General features: G+C 41.3%; 1 protein-coding gene across 1 annotated transcript in view; it reads right to left on the reverse strand.

Annotated features, from left to right (window-relative positions):
* Lgr5 (leucine rich repeat containing G protein-coupled receptor 5) overlaps positions 1 to 20,278 on the reverse strand; it is a 72,653-nt gene that overhangs the window by 16,884 nt on the left and 35,491 nt on the right. The window contains exons 4-10 of the mRNA XM_036169409.1: positions 12,712 to 12,927; positions 9,984 to 10,055; positions 6,680 to 6,748; positions 5,270 to 5,341; positions 1,303 to 1,374; positions 1,071 to 1,139; positions 859 to 930 (exon numbers count right to left, since the gene is read on the reverse strand). Coding sequence (XP_036025302.1) covers positions 859 to 930; positions 1,071 to 1,139; positions 1,303 to 1,374; positions 5,270 to 5,341; positions 6,680 to 6,748; positions 9,984 to 10,055; positions 12,712 to 12,927 — 642 coding nt within the window. The remainder of the gene's footprint in view (positions 1 to 858; positions 931 to 1,070; positions 1,140 to 1,302; positions 1,375 to 5,269; positions 5,342 to 6,679; positions 6,749 to 9,983; positions 10,056 to 12,711; positions 12,928 to 20,278) is intronic.

Here is a 20,278-nt window from a genome sequence, read left to right on the forward strand (position 1 = left end):
AATAGTCTCAACTGCCGGGCAGTGGTGGCACACGCCTTTAATCCCAGCACTCGGGAGGCAGTGGCAGGCGGATCTCTGTGAGTTCGAGGCCAGCCTGGGCTACAGAGTGAGATCCAGGAAAGGCGCAAAGCTACACAGAGAAACCCTGTCTTGAAAAACAAAACAACAACAGCAACCAAAAAACAAAAAACAAAAAAAAAAACAAAAACAAACAAACAAACAAAAAATTCTCCCAACAATTCTTGAGAGAACTAGAGGGTTGGGTGGAGTGAACAGAAAAACCAAAGCAGAATGTCAAAACGAGGCTATTCAAATCCCCCCATAATCTGCTTCTTATGAAACCTTGGAAAGGCAGGGGCAAAATGAGATTTGAGTCAACAGAAATAACATTCAAGCTGACTGACTACCAGATGAAACATTAGAAAACACTATCCATAACTGCACCAAAGAATGTTTAGTCTCCCTAGCGAGGTCGTTGCCTGTTTGATAATTTTATTTTTGACATTAATGTTAGGCTGTTGACCCATTATGCTATTTTGTTCTATTCTGACAAGCCTTTAGAAGAGGAAATGCAGTTTCTTTGGCTTGTTCACATCATTTTCTGAAGGGAAATGCATGCCAACCACAACTCTTGCGGGCAGCTGTTTGCACTTGAAAACAAAGATACGCTATCATGGCTACCAGGGTTATGGCTGAAAGCCTGGTCCAAAGGAGGCAAAAGAGGGACTGTGACCTTCTGGAGACCTGCAAGGAAAGAACTTTCTCCCATTTCCAATGACTGTTGAGATACTGTCTGCCATTTTGCCCCTAAATGGAAGTTGTCTGTTTATACAACATTATTGCCTTACTGATACGTACAGCACTTGGAGATTAGGTAACTGATCACAGACGGTTTGGGGAAGAGATGAGATCTTTGCTCCAGTTAAAGTCCTGTTAAAACACAAGCCAGACATAATTCTTTCATTCCCACATCATACAGTGACATGTTTTGATTCATGGATGTGGAGGTTGATCAGTCCCAAAGTGAATGCATGTTGTGGGCAAAGCTAAGGGTCTACTCAAATACTCACAGACTTTCCAGGTTGCCAGTTCCAGTTAAGTCAGGAAATTCAGTAATTTGTGAGGCACCATTCAAAGTCCTAGGAGAAATATATGTGAGTGTTATTTGGAGAAGATTCTAGAACAGGGTCATTTTTACGACCGTTTTTTTTTCCCCCAAAGTATTTCAGGCAGTAGCATTCAGTCTTTGCATCAATACTACAGGATGGGTGGTGGTGACATTTAAGAGAAATAGACACTTACAGGGTTCTTAGTTCAGGTAAATGTTGAAAAGCAGATATTCCAACAAATTGGATGGGATTGTCATAGAAATGTCTGAAAAATCCAAACACCAACGTGTTATAATAAAGCTGATGGCCAAGAGAATATGTTTCATCAAATATACTAAGTGCATTTGTTGCTTTTACTGGTTGTTTCCACTGATTACTTCACATCCCTAACACTCAGTTCCGAGTGAACATCTCACATTTTCCACTTCTGTTACATTTACTTATTTGTTTATTTGGTGTGTGTAGCATGCACACCAGTGCATGCCATGGTGTATGTGTGGGGTTAGAGGATAAATTGTGAATGTGAGCTCCCAGCATCGAACTCAAGTTGTTAGGCTTGCTTTAGGAGATTTGGGGGAAGGAATCTTTACTCTATAAAATTTAAAGGGAAGGGACTTGGGATGGGATTTAGAATGAAGTAGAATGACAATGTGTGAAGAGGTCACGACAAAACCCACACTGTGTATGCTAACTAACCCACAAGATTAATCGAACAAAAAAAAATAAAATTTGGACAGCAGGGCTGGTATGAATGGTAGTTACTAAGTAGACAACACATGAGCTGACTAACTGTACTTAAAGATTTTGTCTGCCTCCACCACTAAATACTCAGTAACAAAACATAACGTGCAATTCAGTCTATCATCTATCTGTCTGTCTACCTACCTACCTATTTCTATCTGTCTGTCTGTCTGTCTATGTATCAATCTATGTATTCATCTATCTATCTATCATCTATCTATCATCTATCTATCTTCTACCAGTATATCATCTATACTTAACTATCTCTATCTGCCTATCTATTTCTCTCTCTCATCTATCAATCTATCCATGTACCAATATATCATCCATATTTACCTATATCTATCTATCTATCTATCTATCTATCTATCTATCTATCATCTTTGTGTCTATGGAAGGTTGTATCTGTTGATTGAATATAATTACCATAACACCTACAAAGAACCTTTCATATTACCGAGAAGAAGTAATATACTTTGGGGTTTATCTAATGTAAGAAGTTTCTTGAGTTAGTCACGACTCTAAAATGCGAGACATTATTAAAACTTAAAGAACATTTCGCATTATAGACTTTTTAATGTAATAAAAATACAGTTGAACTGCTTTGTCAAGGGAGCCCCACACAGATTTCTTAGCTGAGGCATTGGGATAGTTCAATGGAGTACAACAAATCCTTAATCACTGTCTACTCTGCTCAAACTGTGAGGTAGACATTGCAGAGATTTAAAGATTTGGTCATTGCAGAAGCTGCCATTGGGAATTACTCTCAACGCTGGAGGCTGAAGAGGAATGTTAAAATATTCCTGCCTAGAGGAGCTTAGAGTCTGATGAGAACAAAATAAGTAACAGCACGCCACCTTCTATTTGACAAAGCCATTGACCTGTACAACAACTTGGGTCTACGGAGTAGATACTGTTTTCTTCATGCTCAGGTGAGAAAACTGAGCTTCAGATCCCCAGGAAATACGTTATCCCCTAGATCCTCAATTTAAGCTGAGATAATAGTGAGTTTGGTCATGGGGCTTGGGTCACAACTGGAAACGCTAATGCAAGTGCAGCATCTTACGTAGTTGGTTCCGAAGCACATCTAAATGCTTTTGGATTCGGCCACTTATTCTTCCTTCCCATCCCTCTTAGGATTGGACATTCGTTAAAAGAACTGCCAGGGGAGTGGGGGAAATTTGAGTTGGGTGTGATCAAGATACATTTCATACATGCACGGGTTTTTCAAAGAATCAGTGAAACAATCAGAAAAGCGTGACAACTGGAATAGAGGCATTATGGCTTATGATGGAGCCTTCCTCATTGCACACCTTCCTTGACTCTATCATATACTTATATGCACATAATTATACTCACACACTTGTGCAAATAGACATGCACTGGACAGGTATGGATATATGTGCTTGCATGGGAAAAGCAGAAATATCACAGCTACAAACAAAAAGCTCTGAGGGAGTCTCTGAGGGCAGCCCTCCCATTTGTTGGGGGAAGGGCAAAAAATTATGAAATACCATTTGAAATACATATGAAAGAATTCCGATCACCTTAGTGCAGGGATGGAATCTTTGTGTTGTACAAACACAGCTTGGGTAGCCAGGTTATGGCATGGTTGCAGAGAGCTTTGGGGAAGTAGGTTAGGAAGGTTGGCTATGGAAGACAATGAATGTCAGGTAAGGAGTTCGTATTTAATCTAAATAGGCAGTTCTGGATGTCTGTTTCCTAGTGACACAGTGACAGGAAGGATGCTGTTTTGAGCATCCCTGGCGACTAAAGAGACAGGGAGACCCGCCTCAACTACACTGGTACACTTCAAGAAGTAATGGCTAACGGAGGAGTTGGAGAAGTGAGGATAAAAAGAGGGCATTGGGTTGGCTACTGCCGAGGTAGAAATGAAGGCTGGGTCACCAGCTAACAGGGCTTGGAGCCAGACATACTTAGAGGTGACTATGTCGGAAAGGTTGGCAGTGATGAGAAGTGGAAACGCCCATGTGAGGAAAGCGGGAGGATGAGGAGAAAGCGGCAGCCTCCTGGAAAGGGGAGAGGTCTCCAAAGACTGCCAGGGCTGTCACTCACGATACATTAACATGCCAAAAGAGCGATTAAACACCAGTCCTGGGGCTGTAAGCAAAGAGCAGCAAAGCAATGCAATTCACTGATCTTTTAAGATGTAAATGCTCTCTAATGAGGACTAATGTTTATTCGGCAATAGGATTCAAAGCCCTTTAGTGTGCCAAAATATTGCAGGACGTTTCAGAGGCAATGAATGGTTTTGTTTGTATGTGTGTTAGCAGCCTCCTCCCCACAGTTGTCTAGGCTAATTGGGGCTCTGGTTCATTTGTGACAAATGCCACATGGTCTCTGAAAGCCTCTCTCTCAAGTTAGCACTGGAGGTCCCCCTGACAAGCATGGTTGCCTTTACTTTACTCACCTTCTCTATGATAGATCTGAGATCCATCACTAAGGCCAATACAATCCTAAACCTACCTTGGTTTAGGTAGGGATATATATGACAGGTATCTTTTATCTAAAAATAAACCTAATAATTACACATTTTCATTTTCTTACTGTTGATACATAATACATGTTCTATCTGTGTTAAGTGTGAAGCAAAATTATTGGTACTTTGTGATTATAAATTTATTGTATTCGCCAGGCAGTGGTGGCACACGCCTTTAATCCCAGCACTCCGGAGGCAGAGCCAGACAGATCTCTGTGAGTTCGAGGCCAGCCTGGTCTACAGAGCAAGATCCAGGACAGGCACCAAAAACTACATGGAGAAACCCTGTCTCGAAAAAGCAAATATATATATATATATAGTCCTTATAGTTCCCTTTCTAGAATACATGCACCTTTCTGGAATTACACCCTAGGTTTGTTTAAGTGTGACTCAAGGCTGGGGCTTGTTTACAGATAGACAGAGAACATTAAACAGTATTCAACTCTCACTGCCAGCAATTTAAATCAGAGGTAAATTGTTTGCCAAGACCCTCTTTTTGTATATACTACTTTATTTTTCTAGAGTACTGGGGTTGAATTCCTGAATGACTAAGAGGGCTGCCATTGGAAGCTCTAAAATCAGGTTTATTCTTTGCAAAATACAGGTAACCAAAACCACTTCTAAGATTAGCTGTGGTGTGTGATGTGGCATCTGAAGACGGCGACCATAAGACAGCAGACACCTCAGATCCTGAAAGATCAACCTTTAGTATCATTTCAGTGTTTAGTTGAAACCCGATGAACTAACTATACCAACGAAACCTGACGAGATAGATCACTCCTGTACAGATTTTTGCTTGGACTGAGACAAAACCGAGGCAAATAAATTAGCATTAATTGCATTATACTTAAATGTGCAATATATTTAGAACTGCTATATGTCAGGAAGTTGAAGCAGAAAGAGCCCAATAGGCACTTACATTGTGATAAGAGAAGGGTTGCCTATGAATGCTTTCTCAGGTATTGACCTGATGTTGTTGCTGTGGAATCCTCTAGAAAGAGAGAAAAATAATTATAGAAAGTCACTTGTGTGTCTGTGTGTATGTGTGTGTAGGGGGGGGGGAGGGAGAGCAGGGAGATTACTTAACAGCTCTTTTTGCCCTACCATGTAACTACAATCAGCATCTTTAGTAACCAGAGTATAGGTAACTGCCCCCTGCATTGTGAACTCTGTGGGTCCTCATTCACTGCAGGGGAGCAAAGGAAATCACAAGCTCTCATCTTGAAAGAGGAAGAGAGGCTTGGCAAATCCTGACTGCGCTTTACGGAAACGGGATATTACGTTATAAAAGGAAAATGCTTTTGTTGATCTCCGCTAGAGAACTGTTGCATAACAGCTTGAGTGCAGTGTGAGCTGTCTTTGGAGAGAGGATTAGGATTACTCTGTCTGAAGCTAGAGAAGGGGAAATTGACTTAAGCTGCAGTGAAGTACAGACTTCAGGAAGCTCCTTACAAGGGAAATGCTTAGTGAGTCTGTAATAATAAATCGATTACCCCTGTCAGGGCAAATACTGTCTGAATGGCAGAGAGCAGAGTCAAGGGTCTTTGAGTGTTGTATGAGGTGCAGGTTAGGAATGCCTTCCTCTGTCAATACGCTGCCCAGTCAATACACGTATTTCTCTGAGGCTGAACCCTCAAAGGCTTTTTCCTTATAGACAAGCTACTCTATCTATCTATCTGCTTTATGGAAATAAGGTCCCAGGATTAATATATTTTTTTTCAAGAGCTAGGACAGTACTTAGGCTATTTGCCTTTTTAGATAAAAGGAAAAGCTGATTAAAATTTATCATCCAAAACACAATATATGCCATGGTTGGAAATTAGTTTACCTTTAGTAAAATTGTGCTTAGAAAATTAAATAAAATTAAATAAGGGTCACCCAGCATTTGCGATGCATGTAATAAGATGCATGTGATGGCATTTATTACTATACAAGGGACACATAATTTTATTCATACAATTCTATATTTATGCAACTCAGAAATTTCTAGATTCATAGAAATGTTTAACAAATAACAAAATTCTATTATAGTTATATTACAAATATACAAAGAATATAAATGGTACTAGATACATATCACTTAGGAAAAATTGAAGTAAAGAAGTTATATAGATATAAAATATGTTTTTACATACAAATAAGAAAGGCCACTTATAAGTTCAAAAATTATGATTTTTGGTTATGAAGTCAATTAAAATATACTTCAAGTGTGCTAAACTGTTATTTATATAAACCTAAAGTATTTCAGCCATTACACATAATTATGCCAATTTTAAAATAAATTTACAAAGAGCAAAAGTTCATTCATTAAACTGGTTTTAATACTTACAGTTCTTTAAGGTTGGAGAGTGTCTTGATTGCAGTGGGGAATTCATCAAGGTTATTATAATTTAAATCTCTAGAAATGAGTAAGTGGTATTTTCAGTATTTCATCTAAAACTTCTATGTCCTCAATTCACAAGTTAAGTATTCCAGTGGACCCCTTATCATACATAGATGGAAACTCGTTTTCTTTCTCTTTCAGGAGACAGTTTATTGGCTTGCTACCAGCTAGTACTTTAAAAACAATGTATTGTATTTAGCTTGTGTGCATTCACGCGTGCACATGTGTATGTTTGGGCACCAAGCACGCTTGTCGAAGAGGACAATTTGGGGTGCTAGTTTTCTCCTTCCACTGGTAGGTTCCGGGAGTGGAACTCAGCCAATCAAGTGGAGCTGCAAGGCTTTTACCTGCTGAACCATCTCTAGGGCCCTGACCACCAGAAGTCTGAAAATAGTGGCATTACATTCATCAAGACACCAGTGAACGGAAATTTCAAGTCAAGGACCATTGGTGGTGGGTCATTTAAAACAGGGAGTACCCTGCAGCAGCTCTAACTTCCGAGGAGGGGTGATGCTTGCTTGGTAGGTTCTGACCACTGCTTGATGGAGCTCTTTCTTGGGACCTGGTTCACAGAATTGCCAGCTGGTGTTTGCATTCTACTCATCCCCTTTCTTGTTCTCTCCTTCCCATTTTGGAAGTAGGACATGAGACCTGCCTTGTGCCTGGCTCCTGTGGAAAGCCTGTGTCTCATTCAGCCTGAAGTCCAGGACAAGCCATGTGTTTATGGAAAGGTTTATGTGACACACAGGACCCTTTGCAAGGGCATGTAGACTAGAATTTTCCCTGAGTCATAAATGATCGACTCAAGTTGGGTGTTTGTCTTGATCTGCGAGGCAAAGCTCTGAATTATCCCTTATACATAGAGATGGAAGATCCAGAGAATCTCAAACCATTAATTTCTCTATCTGTAATGACACAAATGGCTTTTCAATCCCATTACCTCACACATGTTTTATAGGCCTACTCCTCCTTATACCTACATCTTCAGATGAAAAAGGAATTGCTGTCTGGTCCCTGGGAATGACGGATTTCCCGAATGGCACAGAAAACTCTTTTGGTAAGGCAATCAGATGTGGTTAGATCCTCCTCAGTAGAAAAGAATCGCTATTTAATTTTAAGAGAAAGATAATTTGACTTGAGTTAGACATGAATCAAGATTTCTACTTGTCTGGCACAAGCCATCTTTAAGCTGTTCTGCAGGCAGGAAACTCGTGTCTTTTGTGGACATAAATTTTTCTTCCTGTTTGTAAATCTCTCCAGATGCTCTGTTTTGATTAAACAAGGACTGGACCCTTATAAATTACTTGGCTTTCTAGTTCAGGGAAAGGAAGAGGTTGGAAGAACCAATTTACTGATCCTCTGTAGCCCTGGGCAAAGTGGGGCCAGACAGTAAGATTCACAGATTTCTGTCCTGAAATGTTTTACTTTGTGCTATTTATATGTATTTTTCTGTAAATCTGGTTCCTTACCTAGGACCAGGGATGGGAAAAGCACTTATGGAAACACCTAGTAAAGCTGATTTTTTCTTTCTTTTTTTTTTTTTTTTTCCCCTTAATGAAAGAGACCTTCTAACTTTTTCCTAGTAGCTGACAGAAACTGCTTTGCCATGCCATCAGGATCCTGCCTGAATGCGTTCCTCGTTGGCACCTGTGGCGAAGTGGAGTGGCGGGTTGTTCTGGAGGGAGAGCCATGGGTGTTCATGTGTTAGGAGAAGATCCAGGAGACGTGGTCTCTCAGGAAACAGCTTGATCCAGAACTGGTTAGAAACTAAATTGACCATGGGTAAACCACCAGTCTGCAGGCAAATGAGCAATGTTCTCTAAGGTCACAGAAGACTTGGCTTTGTCATCCCAAGGCCTTGTGTAGTTTATTGCATTTAGGTATTGAAGATGGGAAGTGGTTTAGGATATCGCCACAGCTATTTTCTTTCTCTTCTACTACACTCAGAACTTCTGCTGCCTGCTACCCATCCATATCGCTCATCAGGGCATCGAAGAGCATGTCCTCTACCAGAAGGAGGCTTGTGCTCTAGGTAGATGGCGAGATCGTCTGCCCTGGCTCTGGGATCTAGGGTATGGTCAGCTGACTAGACCCATTTTTATTCAAAAGTACCAACAAAAACCTGAGCTAGTTCTGTTGTTTGTTGAGATGGGGGTCTTGCTATGTTGAGATGGGAGTCTTGCTATTTTGAGATGGGGGTCTTGCTATGTTGGGTGGGGGTCTTGCTATGTTGAGATGGGAGTCTTGCTATGTTGGATGGGGGTCTTGCTATGTTGGATGGGGGTCTTGTTATGTTGGATGGGGGTCTTGCTATGTTGAGATGGGGGTCTTGCTATGTTGGATGGGGGTCTTGCTATGTTGGATGGGGGTCTTGCTATGTTGACCCAGGCTTGTCTCAGACTCTTGGGCTCGAGTAATACTCTGCCTCTGTCTTTTTTTTTTTTTTCCAGAGCTGAGGACTGAACCCAGGACTTTGTGCTTGCTAGGCAAGCACTCTACCACTGAGCTAAATCCCCAACCCCTGTCTTAAGAATAGATTGAGACCACAGGTACACTGTGTCCAGTGGAACCTTTGACCTACTCTTTGAAAGTAGTATCTTGAGATAAACATAGATTTTCAGAACTGGCTTAGAGAAAGGAGGAATTCCCAGTTATGCTACAGTATACTTGGTATATGTATGTATGTAGCCTTGGTAAAGAAACTCAGTGGGGGCCTAAGACAGGATAGAAACCTTTGCTCACTAGGATATTTGTAAAACTTATTCAAACAATGTACATCAGCAATCAAGTGATGTTGCCCCTTGAATTACTTCAGTATGAACCATGTTCCTTATGAAGAGCCTGCATCTCAGGGTCTTTGTCTGCTCTTTCTTCAGAGGACCCAACTCACACATAACTGGTGATTAGTGCTCCTAAGCCAACAGTCACTGCTTACAGAGAACATCTCATTTAGTTTTAATTATTCTCACTAATTTGCCACTCTCAAGAGATTAAAATAGAACCTCAGTTTTATTGTTTAGCTCTGTGGGGTATGTGTGTATTGTGTGCGTCTCTCTGTGTGTGTGTGTGTGTGTGTGTGTGTGTGTGTGTGTGTGTGTGTGTGTGTAAGATAAAACCTCTGTAAATATCTGTTTAACGCTCAGGCAATTAACCAAACCAAACATCAAGTTTGGCTTTAAGGCGGTTTTGAGTCCTTCAGAATATTCATGAAAGCACTGGGAAAAGGGAGACAAATAAAAGGTCAACTCACAAAGTCTCCAGGCTGTGGAGCCCATCAAAGCATTTCTTTCCCAGGGAGTGGATTCTATTGTTATGGAGATGCCTGCAAGAAACCATTACCAGCAGTCATGAACAGTCGTGAAGGCGCACTACCCAGAGAAAAGTCAGGAACAAAGTTTTGGAAGTTTAAATCCAAAGGAAGGGGAAGCATGCACTAAAGATAAGCAACGCACATTTTAGAAAAGTTTTATTGCTGCCTTCACACGTATTATAGACGATTCCACAGCATAGAGTTTAAGATTAACTACTGTTTGTGTGTGTGATGATTTGAGTGATCACATTTTTGTTGTTCTTGCTGTATTTTCCAGTGTGGTTTGTTCCTTGTGTCTTGGGGACATAGAGTGCTCAGCAGAGTTACTGAGTATCACTGAGGGAGGTGATGGGGTGGATGGAGGGAGGGTCACATGGGGACTAAGCTTGTTTTGTGATGACTCCATTCCCAGGATCGGACCTGCAGGTCGTCAAGAAATGATTTCAGCTATAAGGGACTAGAGATCACACTTTTTCTGCTGCCCAAGATTCATAATCTTGACAAACAATTATTAGTGTGGGCAGCCATCATCTTAGGCTCGACTGATAAATCAGGTGTGCCAGAGTCAATGAGAACAGTTGTGTACACAACTGGAAAGCAGAGTAACTCCCAAAGAGGTTTTAGAAAATGGGTTTAAGGGAGACAAAGTTAAAAAAAATTAGTGCAAAAAAAAAAAAAAAATCAAAGGCCATAGCCAGCTTCTTCAGGATTGGTGACATCATATTCATGTCATTAAATTTCATTAACTTTCTCTTCTTCCCAGACTAAGATCTTTCTTGTAATAAATAAAATTTTGGTTTCAGGTGAGACCGATGTGACATCTCTTCAGGTTCTTTTATATGTAACAGATGAGAGAGGGGATGGAGAGGATAAAAAAAAGTTAACTAGGAGCCCTCATAGGAGTACATGCTACAAGAGAAGAGAGGGGTAATCAGCTGCAGTAATGTAGTGGGTTGGCTGGTGAAGGTAGAAGAGAGTCATTGGGTTATGGGGGGCAAAGTAGCCCCTCTCTATGCTCCCCAGTAAGGTTTGTGGCATAAATGACTGCCCAAACCCATACGCTTAAGGCTTGGCAGCCAGCCTGTGGTATTATAGCGATGGTGGTAGGACCTAGTGGAAGGAAGCTAGGTCATTGAGCCTTGTCCTTGAAGGAGCTATGGGCCCCCAGCCCTTCCTGTCTCTCCTTATGCTTCCAACTGAGCAACTTTGGTCTACCATGTACTGTCTGTCACAATGCTCTGCTTCACCGCAGGTCCAAAGCAAGGAGACCGCTAGCCATGGACTAAAATTTGAAGGTCAAAGTGCCTTTCCTCCCTTTAAGTGGTTAAACTTTTTCTTCCTTCCTTCTTCCCTCCTTCCCTCCCTCCCCTCCATCTTCCCTCCCCCATTTCCTCCCTTCCTTCCTTGACAGGATCTTACTCAGTAGCCCACACGGCTTGACCTATATAGCTTTGGTTGGCTTTCAAACGCACTTCAGCCTTCTAAACCCTAGGATTACAGGTGTGAGGCACCATGTCCAGCTTTATCTCAAGCATCTGTCCTGGGGATGGAACACAGACTAACACATCAAGCAAGTTGATCTTATAATCCTTCAAGCAGCAAGTGCATCCAAACATCAGCCTTCGATAAACATTGGCTATTCTACTAGACACCTGTGGCATACTGTTTTACTGCTGAGGAAGACTGATTAATTTCCAAACCATCACGCAAGAACCACTTTGATTTTCTAAAAACGATGAGATGTGAGTGAGGCACCAGTGGTGGTACATGCCTATGATCCTAACACTTGGGTAGTGGAGGCAGGAGCATCAGGACTTTAGAGTCACCCTCAACTGCCCAGCAAGTTCAAGGCCAGTCTGCTTGAAACCTTGTTTCAAAAACCCAAACCAAACCCAAAGAAACCTAGATCTCAAAGAGAAAAATGCAAAGCTGTAGAAATACAATAGCTCTCTAAAGAGTCAATGCTCTCCTCTCCTCTCCCTTTACCTCCCTTTCTTTTCTTGTATCTTTTCCTGTCTTTCTTCAGTATTAGGGCTCAAACCCAGGTACTGATTGATGCTAGACACTCTGCCACTGGGCTATATCCCCAGCTTGGGAATGATCTGTCTTCTTTGTCTTTAACCAAAAAAAACCAAACCAAAACAAACCAAACCAAAACAAAAACAAAAAACCCAAAAACAAACAAACAAACAAACAAACAAAAATTTAAAAAAGTGCTTGTCAAGGCTGTGAATGTAGTTCACTGATGAAGTATTAATACTTGTTTAGTTAGCATTTGTGATGCCTGGTTCCATCCCTAGAATTGCAACAAAAAAATCCTATTATTAATATATATTGTTAATAATCAAATTACCTTTTAATAGTTTTTTCATTACTTTTGTGATGATCTTTTTTTTTTTTTTTTTTTTTTAATGTACAACTGATTCCATTATGGTAGAGGTGCTACTTGGTCTTTGTATGCCCAGCAATGTTGATCACTAATCAAGGATTTGATGAATGTTGTAAGTCATTGACACAAATGGAAAATTGATAAGTCATTCTAGAGAGAGTCTCAGCGTTTTCTCCTCCCTTTAAAATGCCTCCATTCAAGTTTTGAGGTCCAACACTTTAAGATCTCAGAGGGAATTCAGAAACCGTCAAAACAGAGAGCAAAATCAATAAAACTCACAGCACCACCAGGCTGGAGAGGTTTCCAAAGGCAAGGTCTGGTATATGGTGTATTTTGTTCAGGGCCAAGGTCATGGCTTGCAGTGCCGATAAACTTCTGAAAGCCTGGACTGGGACTTCCGTCAGGGCGTTGTCATCCAGCCACAGGTGCCTCAGGGAGTGCAGGCCACTGAAGCAGCTGGGTGGCACGTAGCTGATGTGGTTGGCATCCAGACGCCTGGAAAGAAGCAAACCAGAATGGCAAACATCGAAGGCCAGGCAGAGAGGATGGACTTTGTGCGTGTTCATTAGCCTCAGCAAAACAGCCTGCGGAGCTCCAGGACCCACAGACAAATTGGAACGTTTCTCTCTTTGGATCAGCCTTCTTCAGTCTGCCTAAATCCTGAAGCCCTCCTTAAGGCGCTCTCTCTCCCATATAACATGCTTTCGTGCACGGGAGACGCCTCTCTGATATGTAAAATCTCATCCCCTTCGGACGCTACAAGGCAGACCTTGTCTCACCTTTCATTCCCACCCCAAAGCCAAACGAATGACTTTGCGATGTCCCAGACTGTTTGGAACAGACTAAGCAGTCATCTACTAGTTTGTTCCTAAGCGCTAGGCAAAGACTCCTTCAATAGTTGAAAAGAATCAGTAATTTTGAAAGACTGTTAGATATGCCTCCGGGAAGAGCTCCAAAACTGCTGGCTGTCTTGCTCAGCCTAACCACTTGCCTTGGGCAGACAGTTGTTTTTCTGACATTTTAAGATGAATAATAAAATTAACAGCTTCCCAATGCTTGCTTCCTTCTCTCCTTTCCTTTCCTTTCCTTTCCTTTCCTTTCCTTTCCTTTCCTTTCCTTTCCTTTCCTTTCCTTTCCTTTCCTTTCCTTTCCTTTCCTTTCCTTTCCTTTCCTTTCCTTTCCTCTCCTTCCTCTCCTTCCTTCCTTTCCTTTCCTCTTTCCTTTCCTTTCTTTCCCTTCCCTTCCCTTCCCTTTCCTTTCCTCTCTTCCCCTCTCCTCCCCTCCCCTCCCCTCCCCCTCTTTCCTTCCTTCTTTCCTTCCTCCCTTCCTCCTTCCTTCCTTCCTTCCTTCCTTCCTTCCTTCCTTCCTTCCTTCCTTCCTTCCTTTCTTTAGTGGGGAAACTGTTAGGATTCTGCCACCACTCCAGCTGCATGACCACACATGTGCAGTTCAGGAGCTAAGCAAGGGGTCTTGTGTCTTAGGTCATCCGTGTGCTGCATGATTGTGTAAATGTGCACCATGGGGTCACACAATTAGTGCATGCGTGGCATAGCTCCGTGAGCCCACCTATGCATGTGCTGGGGGATCCTAAAAAGCCAGACACAGACTCCTCCTCTCTCTCTTCTTCCCCGACCCCTCTTTGCACATGCTTCTTGTCCAGGCCTGGTTCTTTTGTCCCCGCTTCCTCCTAATAAAGCTCTGATACTGGGTTTTGTCGTGTCTCATGATCTTTTTGCCCGGTAACAGTGCCGCCTATCATTTTTAAAACAACAGAAACACTTCTAAAAATAGGTCTGGTTAATAAGCTGTTGCCACGTCTGAGCCAGCAGAGGGAGCGCAGTACATTTATTTCTTCATAATTCAAGATAAACAGTAGGTGCCATTAAAGTGACCTAATGTTTCTTATGGAAATCACAAAATTGAGGTATTTTATGATTTTTTTTGGAGGGGGTGAAGTACATGAACAGTGGAACTACTATCAGTCAGTTATATTTCTAATAGTCTTCCCTCACTTTAAAAAAAAAATACTTACATTTGCTTGTGTTTTCAAAACCAGAATTAAACACAAAACAAAACCCCTGAAGACGAGCATGTTATGCAGCTCATGTATTAGGAAGGATTAGAAAATCGTGAGAGGATTTAAAAGAAAATGTTTTGGAAGCATTTAAGACTAAACAGATGCAGGAAGCATATGAGAATTGCAAAATAATCCCCGGCACACCAAATTTAAACAGTTTAGAAAGAGAGGAAGCCCTCTGTAGTAGAAAGCTAATCTCTCTGGAAACAGCTTTCTCACTTTGGACCACATACATCATGCTAGTCATCCCCCAGTTCTGACTTCTATCCCATGAATGGGAACAAGTGACCCCTGATGGGTCCCGAGCCAAGTTTCAGTAATAATTGAGGTAAGGTCACTTGGAACAAATGTTGGGAGTTGGCTGTCTCTGCTAATACTCCCTCGCTTTTCTAGTAGACCAGCCATGATTGAAGGAGCGGAAACCCGTCCTCACATGGCAGGGTTCTGTCAACAAATGATCTGGAAATGCTTGGGAAAATTCATCATGGCCTTTCTTCACGATGTGTGCGTGATAGAGCACTCTTGTTGGTAGTTTATTCTTTGCTCTTCTGGCTTTTTTGCTCTTTGGGGCCCCCCGCACCCACCCAGCACCTGAATAAACCACACATAGAGTCTTATTACTTATGAATGCCCAGCCTTAGCTAGGCTTGTTTCTAGCCATCTTTTCTTAAATTATCCTCATCTACCTTTTGCCCCTGGGCCTTTACCTTTTCTTACTTCTGTAATCTTTCTTTCTTTTTTCTTTTTGTTTTTTGGAGACAGGGTTTCTCAGTGTAGTTTTGGTGCCTGTCCTGGATCTCCCTCTGTAGACCAGGCTGGCCTCGAACTCACAGAGATCCACCTGGCTCTGCCTCCCGAGTGCTGGGATTAAAGCTGTGCGCTACTACCACCTGGCTTGTAATCTTACTTTCACCTTCCTTACTCTGTGGCTGGCTGTGTAGCTTGGTGGTTGGCCCCTGATGTCCTCCTCATCCTTCTTGCTTCTTGGTCTCTCTTTTCTTTTCCTCCTTCTATTTATTCTCCCTGCCTGCCAGCCCCACCCATCCTTTTTCCTGCCTTGCTATTGGCCGTTCAGCTCTTTACTAGACGAATCAGGTGTTTTAGACAGGCACAGTAACACAACTTCACAGAGTTAAACAAATAAATGCAACATAAAAAATGCAACACACCTTTGCGTCATTCAATAAATGTTCTACAAAGCATAAACAAATGTAACACATCTTAAACTAATATTCCACAACAGGGTACAGTACAATCTCATCAAGGACAAGGAGGTCATCAGTTTTACTTGGCTAGAAGTGAAGCCCATATTTACACTGAGTGTAACTACATTCTTAATTGTAGCCCCCCTACAGCGTGGGCCTCTGCATTTTGGTTGGCATAACATCTTTCCATCTTAGTTGCTCGGGCATTGGCATTGCAAGTAGCTCCTAAAAGCTTTGAAAATGGCAAGCCTCAGAATTCAGTGCAGTGTTAGGGAGCCGTAGAAAAAGGCTTTTTCAGAATGGAATCGCGGGGCTTTTATTCTTTGATATTTTAAGTTGTGACCAGCAAGGAGTAGCCTGATATCAATGCCCTACATGAATACATCCGTTATTTATGAATGAATTCATATGTGTATATATGAATACATTCCTTGGGGCAGGGATCCTCTGAGAATCATCTTTTCCCTCCTCCCAGGAATATTAAAACATGGCCACACTACTGCACAATTTCTTTTTTTTGTCTGAAATGAAAGAGTCAGAATAATTGCTCATTGCCCTCACATTCTCAATACTAATGAACACTCGCAGGCCTACTAACCCTTGGCACAGACTTTAGGTGTCCTGAGCACACCACTGAAATGCCATTCTATGATACTGTTTCATCATTTAAAAAACTCCCTATATAAAAGTGTCACTGGGTAGTGGCCCGGATATAATTGGGGTGCTTTCTACACATGTATGAAAGTGTCATAATAAAACCCATTATTTTATAAGTTAATATACACCAATAAAATATATATTAAAAAGTCCCCCCAAACAATGCCCCTAAATGTAGTGTTTCAGAACTAGTATCTGCCTGGCCTCAGTAGTTCCTGCTTAGTCCAGATAGGAGTTTATTGTTTATACTCAGGGGCATTGTCTGGTTTAGTTTTCCCTTTCCTGTTTCATTAAAGTATAATAGACAAATAAAAAATTGCATCTATTTACAGGGTGCATTGTAATGTTTTATTACAAATATGTAACGTAAAGTGATTAAAGACTTATTAACTATTTCCCTTCATATGTCCTTTTAACTTATTAACATGTTTCCTTCTTTCCATACTTCCTTTTCTTTTGTGGTAAGCACATTTAGGTAATAATTCCTTAGCAATTTCCAAATATACATCATTATTAATTATCTCTGTAACTTATTCATGCTCAGGCCCTTTGTCTTTGAACCAGCCTTTCTCCATTCTTGCCATCAACCCCCAGGTCCCTGACCATCATCATTTTGCTCTTTTCTTGATATCTGATTTAATTTTAAGCTACCCCAAGGCTAAACTAGAGTATGGAATTAATTATCTACTCACTTTACAGGTGGTCTTTACAGAACAAGTTTAAGACTGGCAGGGCACATGTGATGCCCACTTGGTGAGTCAGCAGTGGGGCCATATTGGGCCAATCCGGTCTTTGCAGGCAAGTGGACATTTTTTATTTATATGCTTGGAAAAAGGCAACATTGAAGCAGAGAAGTATAAGGAACATATCACTGTGCAGTACAAGAAAGAAAATTCACACATTGGGGATGGTAAGATAGATCAGTGGTTAAGACTCCTGCTGTGAGACCATGAGGACCAGAGTCCAGATCCCAGTAGCCACATAATAATGTGTTCATCCTGCGAAGCCATGGTCTGTAACTGCAGCTCCAATGTATCCAAAGTCCCCTTCTAGCACCCTCCGTGTTCACAGAAGTGCACGTATCTACAGACATGTACACATATACTCATGCTGACATACACACACAACATAAAACCTTATAAAAACCACATATATGGAATATGGCCCCATTATATATTTGTTATTAGGAGCAACAAAAATAACTATATCACACAGCTCCACTTTCAGAGTGTTTCATTGTTTATTTTCTGTTTCATGTAAGTCACAAAGTGGGTGGTTGCCTGGGGAGTTTAAAACCCATGAATCAGTGCTGAGATCCAAGCCACGATTGTAACTGTGGGGCCAGGGATGTGTCAGTGGACCTCGCCTTTAGCATCTATCAAAGGGGGAATAACTTCTCTCATAGGGTTGTATGATGATAATGGACAAAGCAAAGAGGACTTTGATAAGGTTCAGTCACTCTTAATCTCGGAGTAGGGATAGCTTGTCTTTTGTCTTTTAACCACTAAGACAGAAAGGGGAAAAAAGAGGTAACCTCAGATTCTGTTTTGGCAAATGTCAATTAAAGTGAGCGCTAGCTTGTCAGTGGATTTCAGTTCTGAGAAGCACAGGCTTCATTTCACATCTCATGTCTGAAATAGCTAGCAGGCCTGACACTATCATTGGTAGAAGTCTTTCTTACTCTTCAGTCTTCTGTACTTATTTATCTATCTATCTATCTATCTATCTATCTATCTATCTATCTATTCATTCATTCATTTATTTATTTGTGTGCATGTATGTGTTTGTATATGTGCATGTGTGTGTATGTGTGCATGTGTGTGTATGTGTGTTTGTATGTGTGTGTATATGTGTGTGTATTTGTGTGTGTATGTACATGTGTGTGTATGTGTGCATGTGTGTGTATGTGTGTTTGTATGTGTGTGTATTTGTGTGTGTATGTATATGTGTGTGTATGTGTGCATGTGTGTGTATGTGTTTGTATGTGTGTGTATATGTGTATGTATTTGTGTGTGTATGTACATGTGTGTGTATGTGTGCATGTGTGTGTATGTGTTTGTATGTGTGTGTATATGTGTGTGTGTGTAGGTGCAGCATGTATCACAGGATGTGTGTGTAGATCAGAGGACAAATTGTAGGAGACAGTTCTCTTGTTACACCCTGTGGGTTCTGGTGATCAAACCCAGTGATCAAATCACACTTGACAGCAAGCACCTCTTCCCTCTGAGCCACCTTGTTGGTCCCTGTTTTTCAGACTTTAGGATTATTGTACAACCATATATACATACATATGTGTACATATGACTGTACACACAGACACATAATGAGGTCATGTTTTGTTTATATCACTGAATATACACCTTCATTTTAGAGGCCAAGGACAAGTAGGATGTGTAATAGACAGCAAATTCTCGAGCAAGTTCTAGTCATGATCTTGGCATTGTGCATGCATCAAAATGTAACAGAGGCAGCCCAGAATTCACATGCAGTTATACAGAGTAGTGTGCAATATTTAAAAAGAAATAGGAATGGCTTTGCTTTAACTCAGACAAGGCTTCTTCATTGTGGTCAATCTGAAATACAGTCTGAAAGGAGATCACATTGGAAGTGGCATTTATTTCATGCTCTTTATAGCCTTATTGTTTATGATGAAATTGTTGACTTTACTTAAAAAAATTAAAACATGTGTGCATATGCGTGTATGCATGTGTGAATGCCACGTGCATATGAGTGCAAAAGACAGCCAGAAAGGGGTGTTGGATTTCATGGAACTGAAGTTACAGGCAGTTGTGGGTTGCCTGATGTGGATGATTGGAATTGAACCCATGGCCACTGGAAGCATCAAATGCTCTTAACTGATGATTCATCTCTCCAGTTTCTTTAACTCCCACTTCTTTTATCATCGACAACAATATATAATGGCCACTGAATTGGAAAGCATACTGAATTAGAAGCAAAGCTAAGGGCTGGGGTATAGTCCAGTGGTTAGGCATTTGCCTGTAAATGGCCCTGAGTTCCATTGCAAGCATTACGAAAATCAACCAACCTAGCAACCAGGCCACCAACCAATCAACCAACCAACCTGGCAACCAGGCAACCAGCCAACCAACCAAAAAACCAGTCAACCAGTTAACCACCAACCAACCAACCAACCAGCTAACTACCAAGCAATCACTCAACAGTCAACCAACCAAGCAAGCAACCAACAAATTTAAGTCAAGAGCCCATCCCTAATCAATTCTGAAATTTTGGGACATATTGGTTACTATTTGTTTGGATCAGTTTTCACATTTATAAGGCAGAATTACAATATGTCACAGGATTACTGTGGGAATTAAGTGGAAATGTTTCAGTCTTTGGGTTTGTGAATGGCATCATTTTTCTCCCCATACAAGTCTATTTTTCTTGCAGTTCCTTAATCCATTGTAATTTCACACTTCTCTGTAGGTGAATGCCATGTTTTTGTCCTATGGATGAATGGACATGGAGACTTTCTTACCCATCACACAGCCTTTCGACCATGCCTTTGGCAGTTACGATGCATACATTGTTGCTAGTTATAGTAAGCCTTCCATCACAGGGAGCAAGAGGTGCTGAGTAGCAACTACAGAAAGCTGTATCACGTGGTGCAAGAACAGAATTCTTTTATGCATTCCACTTAGAACGAAGTGACTTTGAACGAAGATAAATGGTCTTGTCATGACATTTGGGCATATGTCGAAATAACTCAGTTCCTGGAGGAAGGAACTGAGGTTGGGGAGTTCCACCATTACCAAAGAGATAGAGAGCAGCTCAGGGTGGGCAGCCAGAGGGGACTGCCTCTTGTGGGATTCGTGTTGCCTTTCCTTACTCCCACATGGTCAAGATGGTTCACCCTGATGGGTTTCAAGAACTTTGAGTCTGGTTA

Source organism: Onychomys torridus, chromosome 20, assembly GCF_903995425.1.
Source record: "Onychomys torridus chromosome 20, mOncTor1.1, whole genome shotgun sequence".
In the NCBI taxonomy this organism is placed as follows: domain Eukaryota; kingdom Metazoa; phylum Chordata; class Mammalia; order Rodentia; family Cricetidae; genus Onychomys; species Onychomys torridus.